This window comes from Dipodomys spectabilis, unplaced genomic scaffold (assembly GCF_019054845.1).
Source record: "Dipodomys spectabilis isolate Male_0828 unplaced genomic scaffold, ASM1905484v1 ptg000457l, whole genome shotgun sequence".
Classification (NCBI taxonomy): domain Eukaryota; kingdom Metazoa; phylum Chordata; class Mammalia; order Rodentia; family Heteromyidae; genus Dipodomys; species Dipodomys spectabilis.
The window spans coordinates 1,413,360-1,428,192 of record NW_024871134.1 but is presented as its reverse complement, the minus strand read 5'-3'; the positions used below and the strand labels follow the sequence as shown (position 1 = coordinate 1,428,192).

The window sequence follows — 14,833 nt, the reverse complement described above, 5'->3', positions numbered from 1 at the left end:
ACTACCTCATTTTTCCAAACTCCATTTACCTTCAGGGGACGCAGAGCACCGCAAAACTTCGTCCACCAGCTGTTTTCAATGAATTCGAGGTGCCTCTCTCTTTTCTTAAGTGTTCGTAACCTTTCTTCAAACTGCTTCAAGGCACGTTTATCCCTGGCTGGCAGAGGCCGACCATCTCTGCTCTGCAAGTAACAGAACAAATTAAAGAACAAATTAAAGATTTTCTTCCTTTAATCATTAAGTCTCAATAAAGTACTCAACAGATTTAGCAGACCAGACAACGATGTTTTTTTCTCTCTTGGGCAATTTTATAACTTGAAAAACTGACAGCTTCAATGCAACGCTAAACATACCTCAGTCAAGGTCAGCATCAAAATGTACAAGTGCACATGTTTTACACTGACATCCCTGTTGCGTTTTCTAGGTATGTTGTTGTTGTTATGGTTTTTGGTTTTTTGTTTTTTTTGTCAGTCGTGGGGCTTGAACTCTGGGCCTGAGAGAGCACTGTCCCTGAGCACTTCAGCTCAAGGCGAGCACTCTACTAATCGAGCCACAGCGCCACTTCCAGTTTTCTAGTGGTTTATTGGAGATAAGAGTCTCATGGTCTTTCCTGCCTGGGCTGGCTTTGAACCGCAATCCTCAGATCTCAGCCTCATGAGAAGCTAGGATTACAGGCATGAGCCACCAGTGCTCGGTTGTTAACTTTTGATTAGAAATTTGTGAAAACATTCCATACAAAAGGAAAGCATTTGTAAAAGTATTAGTTGGGTGCCTGTGGCTCACACCAGTAATCTTAGCTACCCAGGAGGCTGAGATCTGTGGATAACATCTCAAAAACAGTCCCAGCAGCAAATCCCATGAGACTCTTACCTCCAATGAACTACTAAAAAGTTGGAAATTGAGCTGTGGCTCAAGTGGTAGAGGGCCAGCCTTGAGTGAAAAAAATAAAAGACCACGTACAGGCCCTGAGTTCAAGCCCTGATACAAGCACACAAAGAAGTGTTAACTACTATGCATTTCCTCTATTGCTCCCCTCACCTCTAAACTCCCTTTCTATCCCTTATTTTAATTTGGCTCCGGCCGTTGCCTCCTTTTAGTCAAAAGGCTCTCTTTTCTGAATTGATTCGGTCTGTGAGCCCGATTCAAATACGGCAGCAACTCCACAAGAGAGGGCTGGGCTTGAGCGCAAGTAGAAGTGGACCAGCCACACCCTGAGTCAGTTCCTGAGAGCATCACTGGGAAGACAAGACAACAGGTCCAACCACGCAGGCGGCACGCACCACTGGGGCTCTGCAGCCACTGCCAAGAGCTGGCACCTCCATGGTCTGCAGGCACCTCTGCAAAAAGCATGCTCCCTTTGGCTAACCAGCATGGTAAAAGCATGTCCACCCATTTTTATGAGGCTCGAACGCAGGGCCTGGGTGCTCTCCCTTAGCTTTTCTGTTCACAGGCTAGCACTTTACCATTTGAACCACAGTTCCACTTCCAGGATTTTGCTAGTTAACTAGAGACAAAGAGTCTCACGGACATTCTTGCTTAGGCTGGCTTTGAACTATGATCCTCAGATCTCAGTCTCCTGGGTAGCTTCAACAGTCTCTTCACATGTTACAAGTCTCTTCTGAAACCAACCATCCTCTTCCATAACTTAGTAGTTTCTCAAATTTGATCACATATAATAATTATCTGACAGGTTTGTTAAGCACAGATTTCTAGGCCGTACCCTAAAGAATACAATTCAGCCTGAAGACAGGCTAATTCTACTTGGCCAAAGATTGTATTTCCTATACACAGGACATACTTTATTACCTTTACTTCTTCAAGAACTTTGTGCCAAGTACATTAGGTACTTACAAATTGCATCCCAGACACCGTATAACAACCTTATAGGCCAAGGGATAAAATGAATCCCTCACCCTCACCCCAGTCCCGGCAAGGGAGGGATGGAGTAATGCTTCAAGTGTGATGTGATGCCAAACGGAATGGAAAAAGAGGAGGCAGAAGCTTTGTACTTTAGCTGTTACAACGCTGTCAGTGTATGATCCTATGTTATACAGAAGATACATTTCAAAAATAGGGACATGTCCCTGGAAGGATATATTGTAAGACAATGAGGGGCAGGCCAGTGCTGGGATCCCACCACAGACCGCTCAGCCTCCCAGCCCCATCTCAGCGCTGGCTCACCTTGGATCGGATCGTCTGGATGTGCTGTTCCACCTCCTCCATGTCTTCAGTGTTTTCCAAACGCTCGTACGTAGCACTTCTGGTGCCTTTGATCAGATTTAAGGGCAAGGCTGACATGCCATAGGCCTGAAAAAGACAGAGTTGAAACATGCTGGAATAGCTCTACTTTAAACAAATTATACACAATTGTGAAATGTAAAAATAATCATTTAGAGCAGAAACTTAAAAGTGGCCCATAGTGCAATGTCACTGGACAGCCTGGCATCCGGGAGCAAGTCACATGCGTCTTCTGTGTCACGGTCACACTCAGGTGCCTCTGTTCATCACACTTATCAGGGACAAGTTGCACATTTAATGTAGATATATCGATGAAGGTAGTAATCAAGATAGTATGAATTACTAAAAACAATTTGTATATCATATTCTATAAAAGCAGAAACATTTTCTCCAAGCACACATAGTAAACCTTAGAAAATACTTTTAATATATATGCAACATTTTATAAGCATACTGGTCATCAAACTTTTTAGCTATTAATTAGCTCTGATAATAAACATACTACTGAATATATCAACTCCATATTCCAGTCCCAAATGATACTTTTTCTCCTAATAATTAATAAACAAGGTACTCACCTGTGGCTATTTACTCAACAACATTATTGACCTTAAACTCTGACTGGCAACTGAAACTTCCTGGCTGTACCAACAGGGTCTGAAACAGACAGTAGCTTGTAATTTTAAATCTTTTTTTTTTCTTTTCTGGTGCCAGTTCTGGTGCTTGAACTCAGGACTTGGGTACTGTCCTGAGCTTTTCTGCTCAAGGCTGGCTCTTTACCACAAGCCACTTCTGGCTTTATTAGTAATTAATTAGAAATAAGTATCCAGGCTGCCTTCAACTGCAATCCTCAGATCTCAGCCTCCTGAGTGGCTAGGCACTGGTTTAGAATCTAAAAGTCAGATGGTCTTCCTGGATTATCTGCTGGTCTCACTTTCCACAAATCCATCTTCTAGATGGCTTCCAAAGTGATTTCACTCTAATATCCAAGTCCAATATGTGGTCCTTCTGAGGTCCTCCAGGAACAAGTCTGATCACATTGGTCTTCTGAGTTCCTCCAGGAATATGTATATACATACACCACACTTCCTTGATTCATTCATCCACTGTGGAGCATCTGGACTGCTGCTATAACTTGGTGATGAACCATGTCCAACTGTCTTTACTGTATCCTGACTTAATCTTTTGGATAAATGTCCAAGAGTGGTATTGGAGGGTAGTTTTATGTGTATTTTTCTGAGGAATATCCAGACCACCTTCTAGAGCAGTCACACCAACAATGCAATAGGGTTCTTTCCCACATCTGTGCTAACACCGTTGATGTTCCTAAGATTCTGTGAGGTCTGACAGGACCCATATGGGAGATGAGAAGACAGTGAACCTCAGAGAAAGTGTGTGTGTTTATTTCATCTAGATGGTTTTAAAAGGTTTCTTTTTTTTCTCAATCAGAGATAGAATAAGCTCTTGTGAATAGATTCCAATTAATGTAAGCCAGCATACTGCCAATATAGTCCTTTTATTTCACATCTTACCATTTTTCACCAATCTTACCACTCCAGTCTTACACTACTTCAGTCAGACATAGTCCACACTGTTAATACATGCCACTCCTTTCATAGTGCTGTAACAGCTTCCCAACCTGCACCATCAGAATATGCCAGTGCCATTCAGGTCTCAGTTGTTGTGACCTCTCTGAGAAACCTTCCCAGAGCTGAACAGATTCCTTGCTTATAACACATGACATTATTTGTCTGTATACTTCTTTTCTTTTCTGCCAATACTGAGGCTTGAACTCAAAGCCTGGGCGCTGTCCCTCAGCTTTCTGGTTAGTACTCTACCACTTGAGCCATAGCTCCACTTCAGGCTTTTTGGTTGGTTAACTGGAGATAAGAATCTCATGGACTTTCCTGTCTGGGCTGGCTTTGCACTGTGATCTGCAGATCTCAGTGTCCTGAGTAGCTAGGATACAGGTGTAAGCCACCAGTGCCCAGCCAGTGCACAGGACTCTAACCACTAGACCTGCCACCTCTGGCTCTCAAACCTGAGCCAGGCTCCTCACAACAGCAGTAACTGTACATTAGGACCAAGTCCCAAATCTGTTTTCTTCTCTCTTTATTCCAAAAACCAGCTACTTAATAACATATCAAAATATTTCTGAGAAGATATTGGACCAGAAGTCTTTGAAGGAGCATGAAGTTATTTCCTTACATAGATCTTTGTTAGAAGAAATGGATGGACTGTCTAAATAGCTTGATGTGAACTATTTCAGAAAAATTAAAAATCGGTAACAACTGTGGTAACATGAAAACAGAATACAATGTTTTTTTCTGAGTTTTTAATTGTCAGTAGAGAGTAAGGAAGAATAACTACTCATTACTAAGCCTTCAGCCTGTTTTGAAGTCTCATGTTCAAGTTTCAATGACTATCAGGAAATTTAACTGTAATATTTGCATTTTAATAAGCTTGTAATAAACATTTACAAGACATTAAGGGCTTAAATAGCCATATTTTCAATTTAGCCTCAGACTTCTTGAAAAAATATGTAGACACAGTATCCTTTCCAGACATTTTTTTTTACTGTTTACTACTGCCCTCTAGTGAATTTCTGGAGAATCAACAAGGCTAAACATCATAGAGTATAAAATGCTAGGTTCACTATACTGCCTCAGATTTTACTTATTTTGACTTGCCCCCACAAAAATCACCAAATTGTTTTAAAATCTTTTCTGTAACCTCATGAATATTTAGTGTAAGAGAAACAAAGGCAAAGGAAACACCAACCCTTTTTGCAAGTGACTGTCAGAAGCCCTAAGATAAGGTATGTACCGGATGGGGGTGCGTTCTTGAACCACTGTCCTGAGCCAGAGGACTTGGCTGGGGAGCCAGGGCGACCTGGTGCTGCTGCAGGCAGGAAGCACATACAGGCCTCTCCCCCCATGGCCAGCCCTCACCCACGGGCAGCACATGCTAGTTCATTTGTTCCTGGAGAATCTTCCAGCACAGTCAGTCATAAGATGTAGACATATACAGCATGGGTGTGGCCCGTGGGAAACAAAAATGGTACTCTACCAGACACAAGACCGCAGTGAATGAACTGAAGGTTTTTATAAATGGTGAAACGCCTTCCTGAATTCCTAAACTGAGGAGTAGGAGGCACCAATGCTGAGGACGCCTAGACAGCACAGATGCAGGGCACAGTACACAATGTAAAGCATGTGCAACACGCAGCCAAACTGGATCTCTAGTTACAAAGCATGTTCCTCCAAGGTTAGGGTGGCAGCGGTACAGCAACCATCTTCAATAGTTCTGGAGCTCACAGGGCTGAAGTCATAGCACCAGCTGGGCTGCTTTCTTTTAAAGGTTCCAAGGAGTCCATTTTTTTTTTCCAACTCTCAATCTTGTGCTCATGCTTGATTTTTCCACTTAAGGCCACAAATCCACTTCCAGTTTTTTACTGGTTAATTGGAGATAAGAATCTCACAAACTTTGCTACCAGGGCTGGCTTTGAACTCTGATCCTCAGATATCAACCTCTGAGTGGCTAGGTTTACAGGTGTGAGCCACCAGAGCCACTTTCCTGACTAATCTCTTTATCTACTGCTAGTTTCATTTTCCTATAGTTATCAAAGTAACACTTGACCTTCAAAAATCTCTGTGAAGACTCAAAAATAAAACTAAAAAAATCTCTGTGAAGAATTTTCTACACCAATTTAAATCTGGAAGAGATTGATGCAGGAAGGTTAGAAGACAAAGACAACAAACCCAGAATCCGCCTAATGAATCAGTTCCACAACAGCAAGCAGAACTGCAGATCTAACTACTGATTTGTGTCAAATTTGTGACTGCTTTTTTTTTTTTTTTTTCTGGGTCCACATGGGGCCTGAACTCTAGGCCTGGGCGCTGTCCCTCAGCTCTTCAGCTCAAGGCTAGCACTCTACCACTTGAGCCACAGCGCCACTTCCGGCTTTTTTCTTTTTGCTTATGTGGTGCTGAGGAATCAAACCCAGGGCCTCATGCATATAAGGCAAGCACTCTACCACTGAGCCACCTTCCCAGCCCATTGTGACTGCTTCTTAAAGACAAATAACGAACTTGCTTTCGTTCACTCCGTGAGAAGGGAAGATAATCACCAGTGGGCTTAAAATGGCAAAGGCCTTTTGTGCTAACACTTAAAAACACAACTGAGTATCCATAGTAAGCAACTCAAGTATACTAAAATGTGTCTAAGGCTTCTTTATTACATTTTAGGGCCCATGAATGACAGACACATGAGACATGAAATGCTGCTGTCACCAACAGCCCATTTCTTTTATATCTAGGGGACGATGTATTGGGAAAACCACTACCTTTCACCAAGAATGCTTTAAACACAGACTTTATTAATGTGAAAAGGTTCCAGGTTTTTTGTTTTATGTTTTTTTGGGGTCCGGTCGTGGGGCCTGAACTCTGGGCCTGGACGCTGTCCCTCAGCTCTTCAGCTCAAGGCTAGCACTCTACCACTTGAGCCACAGCGTCACTTCTGGCTTTTTTCTTTTTGCTTATGTGGTGCTGAGGAATCGAACCCAGAGCCTCAGGGCTCTACCACTGAACCACCTTCCCAGCCCCCAGGTTATTTTAATGCTTCTTGTATAACACTAATACAGTAGGGAGAATGGTATATTAAAAAAATTATTTGTGCCTTTTCTTCTATAATCTGAACAAAAGAGCTAAACAGAAGTCTGTATCTAAGCTTGTCAATCCTTTGTAATTCATATTAACAACAGAGTTGGAGAATTATTAGGACTCTATATCCTAGAAAAATATTAAGCTATAAAAAATATCTAATTCACTGGATGCCGGTGGTTCAACCTGTAATCCTTGCTACTCAGGAGGCTGAGATCTGAGGATTGCGGTTCAAAGCCAGCCCAGGCAGGAAAGTCCATGAGAATTTATCTCCATTTAACCACCAGAAAACCAGAAGTGGCACTGTGGCTCAAGTGGTAAAGAGCTAGCCTTGAGCTGAAGAGCTGAGGGGCAGTGCCCAGGCCCAGAGTTCAAACCCCATGACGAACTCCCCCTTCCCCCACCAAAATCAAATTCTACGGATATTCTGGATACTAAGCCTTTGTCAGATATACAATTGGGAAAAAAAAATCTCCCATTCTGTAGATTTTTTAGATTAGTAACTATGTCTTTTACTGTGCAGAAACTTTTGAGCCTAATGCAATCCCATTTGTCAATTCTCTCTCCAATTTGTTGAGCTCCTGAACTCCGCTCAAAGTTCTTGCCTATGCCAATAAGTTATACTGTAATGTTTCCCCTTCTGCCTTTGAGGTTTGACACTGAGGTCTTTGACTCATTTTGAGTTGATATTAGTATAAGGTGACAGAGAGGAATCCAGTTTCAGTCTTCAACATATGGATGTACAATTTTCCTTACCATTGTTCGTTGAAGTTTTTGTTCAATATATATTTTTGTTTCCTTTGTCAAATATTAGATAGTTGTAAGTATATGGGTTTAATTTTGGGTCTTCTAGTCTGTTCCATTGGTCTTCAGCCCTGTTCTTGTGTCAGTATCAAGCTGTTTTTATTACTATAGCTCTGTAGTGAAGTCTGAGTCTGGGATTGTGATATACCTCCAGCACTGTTTTTGTTTTGCTCAATAAACTAAGCCCTCAAAGAATCAACCCAATTAATAAATGGACTAAAGAGTTAAATACAGTCTTCTCAGAATAAGAAGTAAAAAAAAGCCAATAAGTACATGAAGACATCCTCAGCATAGCTGGCTGCAACAGGAATGTAAATCAAAACAACACCGAGAATCCATCTCACTAAGACTACAAACACAGGTGCTAGCAGGATGTGGAGAAGGAGCCCTAAGACACTGTTGATGGAATGCAAGCTGGTGCAGCTCTCAGGAAGGCTTTGGAGAACCTTTAATAACTGAACACAGAACCTAAAATCCAGCCACACCACTCCTGGGCATTTATCCCACAGATTACAAATGATATTGCTGCACTATTCACGATAGTCACATTAGGGAAGTAGCTCAGTTATCCTACAATGGACAAATGGATTAAGAAAATACAATTTTGTGTGTGTGTGCGTGCGTGCGTGCGTGCGTGCGTGCGTGTGTGTGTGTTATATACCATGGTCTTCTTCTAATCCACCAGGAAGAACACGATGTCATTTTCTTGGAAAAAAGCATGTTGTGATTCAGGCCCAGAGAGACAAAGGGTACATGTTTTCTCTCATATTTAAGTTTGATCTAAATTATGAATATATATGTAAACATAGTTGTCTGCATATATACACAAGTATTAACAAGTATGGTATAAACTCACACTTTATCAAAATGAATTCTAGGAATTCATTGTAGGGGAGGGTTATTAGGAAGGGGTAGACAAATGAAGAGAAAAAGGTTGGCAAATAGCCACAATATTCGACGTACATAGGTGAAAATGAAACCAGGTAAACTGAGATGGGATGGGGTTGGGAGATGGGGAGACTACGAGGGAGTGACTCTGACCAAGATATACTGTATGTACAAACTAATATGTTGAACTGAACTCCTTTGTAAAACTACTTTAATTAAAAAAAACCACAAACATCCTATAGTCCCAAATAAGGTTTATCTACTGAATTAATAGCAGATATTGGTATTAGTAACAGACTGAATTAAAGAGTAGATAGTTCTAGTTACTTATACATCTGTAGAGTCTATAACTACTTTTAAGGTTCCCAAGTTATATAATTGGTTTTTATATACTAAGTTTCATAAGCATAAATAAAATGTTTATGACTAAATGCTTATTACCAAACTTGCAGTTATAAAAAAGTGGGAGAGTGGAAAAAATGAAAACATAACTAGGCTGAAGAGATTACTAAGGTAAAAGAATTGCTTTGATTATCAGGCAATGGTCACAGGACACTTACTGTGTACGTTATAGCTGCCAACATTCCAATTAGCGTGAGAGAACTAATGGAAAATGACAATGCAGCCAGGCCATCTGCAAAGGAGGAAAAGTGTGAAACACATACGTATACGACATTCATGTGCTGATACTCATCAAGTACTGTGTAGAAATTAAGACTCCTACTCAGAGCTGGTGGCTCATGCTTGAAATCCTAGATATTCAGAAGGCTCAGAATCGGAGGGTCATGGCTGAAGCTAGGCTCAGGGCAGGAAAAGTCCACGAGATTCATCTCCAATTAACCACCAAAAAAACCAGAAGTGGTGCCATCTAGCCATGAGCAAAAAAGCTAAAGGATCGAGAGAGGCTCTGAATTTAAGCCCAAATGCCAGAACAACCGCAACAACAAAGAAATGAAGAGTCATTCCACATTGTGAAGGAATAAAACAAGAAACAAGCTATGTCCTTAACACTGCAATGTTGACTGGGTAGAAGAGTTTTTAGAGGGCCTTCAAAAACAGATTTGTATAGGAGCCTTCAGATTATCTAAGAATTGCTTCCTTTCAACTCTTATGCTCTCTACAGGCCCGGTCAACAACTGTCCACAGGGAGCCACTGATTGTACTTCTGCCCTTCTCTCAATCTTGGTCTTTCTCAGTTTCATTTTCCTTAGTCTTCAAGTAATAGAGCAATATATAGCCTAAAACATGTTAAGCATTTATTTCACTTTTTTTTTGTTGTTGTTGTTGGTTGTGAGGCCTGAACTCTGGGCCTGGGCGCTGTCTCTCAGCTCTTCAGCTCAAGGCTAGCACTCTACCACTTGAGCCACAGCACCACTTCCGGCTTTTTCTGCTTATGTAGTGCTGAAGAACTCAACCAGGGCCTCATGCATGCAAGGCAAGCACTCCACCACTGAGCCACCTTCCCAGCCCTTATTTCACTTTTTAACTCACAAGGATTGTCAACTTGGGAGAAAAATAAAAGCAAACATAGAAAGTCTTTTTAAATGTAATACTTTAAAAAAAAAAAAAAGTAATGTTAGTAGAGTGTGGAAGAACATGCCTGTAATCCCAGCACTCTGAGAGACAGGAAGACCAAGAGTCCAAAGGCATCCTTGGCTATTGTAGTAAGATCCTCTATCAAAAATGAAACATGAGCTAGGTACCAGTGGCTCATGCCTGTAATCCTAGCTACTCAGGAGGCTTCAATCTGAGAATCACAGTACAAAGCCAGATCAGGCAGAAATTGGAGACACTATATCCAGTTTACCGGTAAAATGATGGACTAGAGGCATGGCTCAAGTGTAAGAGTGCCAGACATGAGAGAGAAACCATCTGAGAGTACAACAGTGTAAGACTCAGTACTAGCACACAACAAAAAGATCAAACAATCTGGGTAAAATGTGACTAATTAGTCAAAAAAAAAGACTGAAGATACTCTTTTGGTAAGGCAGGGACTATGATCTGGGTATTAATACCCACAAACACATATGTGAAGTGTTTATCCATGGAATAAAGAAATGATAAAGAAGTTACGGTACATTCACAAAGCACATTAGTTGGCTGCAAGTATTTAAAAACATTATTTAGTGAGAAAAGGTATATATAAAACAGAACTGCAAATTTGCATTAGTGATAGTTGAAACAGTAGTTTCTCTTGTCAGAGATACTAACTGGACAGGTACACTGCAGACATTTCCGAAGCAATGGATATGTCTGTCCTACACCTTGACTGCAATCAACTAACCTTGTACGCACCTGCATAAGCGATATACATTTTACTATGTAAAGTGTCTATTCAAAAAATGTATATATCTTTGATGCCTAAGAAATGTCGAAAAGTGGGATAAGGAAATAAAACTTCAAATTAAGAACACTTGGGCGACTGTTTTTAACCTTTAAAAGCAGCAGATACAATAGCATAAATGTTCTCTAGAATATGGTATGCATAGGATCTGAAAAAATAAGGAACTAAAGAAAGTGAGGGTACCAAACTCAGAGTAATGCTACCTAGCTAGTCACTGGTTCAAGTTATCCTGTCCTCAAAGAACACATTGACTTGTGAGATCACATCCAAGGAGAAGAGCAATGTTCAAAGCCCTCCAGCAATTAATGGAAAGAAAAGAAACAATTTATTTCTCAAAAGTAGGATCCTTGTTCATAAATCTTGGCAATCCACTAAAAGATGCCAGCTCTGCTCTTGCTGGTATCAGCAAGATATTAATGGGCCACAATTAGCAAAATGAAATCCTAAGTGAAAAACAAGGGGCCGATTCCAGGGCAGTACTTAATGTTTCCTACCTGAGTAAAAAGCAAAAATTGATGGCCAAAGAATGTACCTGACCAATTAGAACGAATAAACACAAAAGCAATAACAGTTCTCAGTGTGTATGCTTATAAAAATAAGTATTGTAGGTGTCTTACAAAATCAAAGTCAAATGTAAACATTTTTGAGCAATGTTTTACATTTTTGATATCTCATTTCAATGGCAAAGATTATTTTCAGTGATTAACCTTCTATTCACCCAACCTGCCTTTTTAAAAATTTTTCTTTAAAGATCTAGGTCACCTGGGTCAGGTTAAAGAGATATTCTGGAAATGCAATGCCAAATACTTTGGTGAAATAAATTTAAAACAAAGCATTTCAATTCATGTATTTTTAATCCTCCATAAAAAATTACCGCACTGCAAACAACAATATAGGGCTCTCTTGATAATGAATGATGAAGAGTAAAAATCAACTTATGCAGTACATTCCTTAAGATATTAGAATAATGTTATAGAATAACTCAGTGAATCACATGGAAATGCTAAGGATCTTTACTACTGAAATATTTTTTTCCTTTTTCTTTTTTTTTTACTTGTCCTAGTACTGGGGCTTTAACTCAGGATTGAGGCTCTCTGTCTAGCTCTTTGTTGAAGGTTGGTGATCTATCACTTGGGCCACAGCTCCACATATGGATTTTTGTTGTTATTGGAGATAAGAGTCTCAGGCCTGAAAGTGGGGCTGTGGCTCAAGTGGTAGAGTGCTGGCCTTGAGCTGAAGAGTGCAGGGTCAGTGCCCAAGCCCAGAGTTCAAGCCCCACAACCTACCAAAAAAAAAAGAAAAGAAAGAAAGAAAAAAGATTCTCAGGCTTCCTGCCTGGGCTGGCTTCAAACCACAATCCTCAGATCCTGAATAGCTAGGCTTGAGCCATCATTACCTGGCTGAAATATCTCTTTTGAAACATGGTAATTTTATGCAGAGGCCAAGAAAATAGCTTCATAATAGCTAGACAGAGTGGACCTAACAACCCAGAGCTCCTGATTTCTCCAGCACAAATTTAACCAGAACTACATAACCAACCTCGTAGCAAAGTAAACTCCAAAGAATTAGAAAAGGTACTGTGGATTTTTCTTTAAAGAATACTTACGACTACTTCCAAGTTCTTCGAACAGGAACTTCACTTTCTCCCACTCTGTAGAGTTCTTGTTGCTGGGAAGCGACAGTGGGACAAAAGCACTGCAAAGGAGAAAAGAGCTGTTTAGTGGCTTTAAAAATAAAAAGCTCAGATGGGCGCCGGTGGCTCACACCTGTAATCCTAGCTACTCAGGAGGCTTGAAGTCCTGCTCGAAGTCACCCTGGGCAGAAAAGCTCACAACACTCTTATCTTTAATTAACCAGCACAAAGGCTGGAAGTGAATCTGTGGCTGAAGTTGTAGAGTGCCATCCTTGAGCAAAAAAACTAAGGGACAACATCCAGGCCCTGAGTTCAAGCCCCAGAATCAGCACAAAAAGAAAACAGAGAGAGAGAGAGAGAGAGAGAGAGAGGCAGAGAGACAGAGAGAGAGAGAGAGAGAGTTTAGTTCTAAAGGCATGGTACAAGTACCAATCTGCAGCATAGATTACCACTTTTCCTCACACCCCTACAGATAATAAAACAATAAAAACATAGCACGCCCAATCTCACTCAGCTCAACACATGATCTCTGTGGAAAGAGAACGGCTAATGCTGGCCAGCAGACATGGAATGAGTGATGAATTCAACAGAGCTCAAAGTGAGACTTTCACTTCTTATCTGTTGTCAGGTCAGGTTCTACCTGTCTTTTAGATGGTCTCTCTTCCTTTCTGCTCACTGAAACTTCTCTTGTTCTGACTCACACCTCTCACCCGAAATACAATGATCACATCAACAACAGACCCTCAGCGACTTCAACACTCGGTTTGGGGAACTTCTGAAGCAGCCATATGTAACACTTTACTGTGTTCACACCCAGACGATGCAAACATCATCACTGGCTTCCATAGCTTACTAGCACATGACCCACAATTTTTTTTCTGGTCCTGGGGCTTGAAGTCAGGGCCTGGGTATCGCCCATGACCACCTTCTGCTCACGGCTAGCACTCAACCACTTGATCCACAACACTAGTTCCAGCCTTTTGTGAGTAGTTTATTGGAGGTAACTCACGGACTTTCCTGCCTGGGAAGACTTTGAATTGTGATCTTCAGATCTCAGTCCCCTGAGTAGCTAGGATTCCAGGCATAAGCCACTGGCACCGGACTTCAGAAAATCTTAAGCATGACACCCAAGACTCCTGGCGCACCAATGGCTAACCAATGGCTAGTGTGGTATCTTCTCACTGCCCCTCGGAACACTCCAAACAGCACACTGGGTTTCTTTGGTGGTTGTTTTGGTTTTGAAAGGACAGGAAGGTTTAAATTCACACCACACTTACTCATGCATCAAATATTCCAGGCTGATTTCAGCCACTCAGTTAATGTGTTTTATTGATTGCCCTGTGTCTCCTGAGCATTTAATGAAGTCATGCTAAGGGTTTTTGCTTCTTTACTGATTCATCTGGTTTTTGCTAGTACCGAGTCAGCTTGAACCGGAGCCTCATGCTTGCCAGGCAGGCCTAGCACTGTAGCCACACCCTATGCTCAAGTGTTACTCCAATCCCACACACCTGGATTTAGGGCTTGCTGGAACCTACTTCATGTTAGAGGAGGCATAGGGAGCCTGCGTCCACAGGACAGAGACCTTTTTTTTTTGGGTCCGGTCGTGGGGCCTAAACTCTGGGCCTGGGCACTGTCCCTCAGCTCTTCAGCTCAAGGCGAGTGCTCTACCACTTGAGCCACAGAGCCACTTCCGGCCTTTTTTTTTCTGCTTATGTGGTACTGAAGAATCGAACCCAGGGCCTCATGTATATAAGGCAAGCACTCTACCACTGAGCCACCTTCCCAGCCCAATGGGGGGTAGAGACCTTATAAGAGGAGGAAGAGACTCCAGAGAACTCTCATAGCAGCTCAGGAGAAAGAGCAGGAAGACAGATGCCCCCAGAGACAAGGAAGAGACCCTTCCCCACCACAGAGCAGGAAGAGAGACCCCTCCGCACCACAGAGCAGGAAGAGACCCCTCCCCACCACAGAGCAGGAAGAGAGACCCCTTCCCCACCAAAGAACAGGAAGAGAGACCCTACCCATACCACAGACCAGGAGGAGAGACTCCTCCCCACTACAGAACAGGAAGAAAAATCCCACTCACAAGACTAGGAAGAGAGATGCTTCCTCACCACAAGACCAGGAAGAGAGACCCCCACCACCACACAGTCCAGGAAGAGACCCCTACCCCCACCACAGACCAAGAAGAGACCCCCCACACACTACAGAGCACACCTACTAACATCCTGATCACAGACTTGCAGCTTGCACAACTGTGAGAGC

General features: G+C 41.8%; 1 protein-coding gene across 1 annotated transcript in view; it reads right to left on the bottom strand.

Annotated features, from left to right (window-relative positions):
- The window catches only part of Lmbrd1 (LMBR1 domain containing 1), a 52,834-nt gene that overhangs the window by 17,802 nt on the left and 20,199 nt on the right, over positions 1-14,833 (bottom strand). Inside the window, exons 6-9 of the mRNA XM_042668570.1 lie at positions 12,542-12,630; positions 9,152-9,225; positions 2,182-2,307; positions 30-182 (exon numbers count right to left, since the gene is read on the bottom strand). Coding sequence (XP_042524504.1) covers positions 30-182; positions 2,182-2,307; positions 9,152-9,225; positions 12,542-12,630 — 442 coding nt within the window. The remainder of the gene's footprint in view (positions 1-29; positions 183-2,181; positions 2,308-9,151; positions 9,226-12,541; positions 12,631-14,833) is intronic.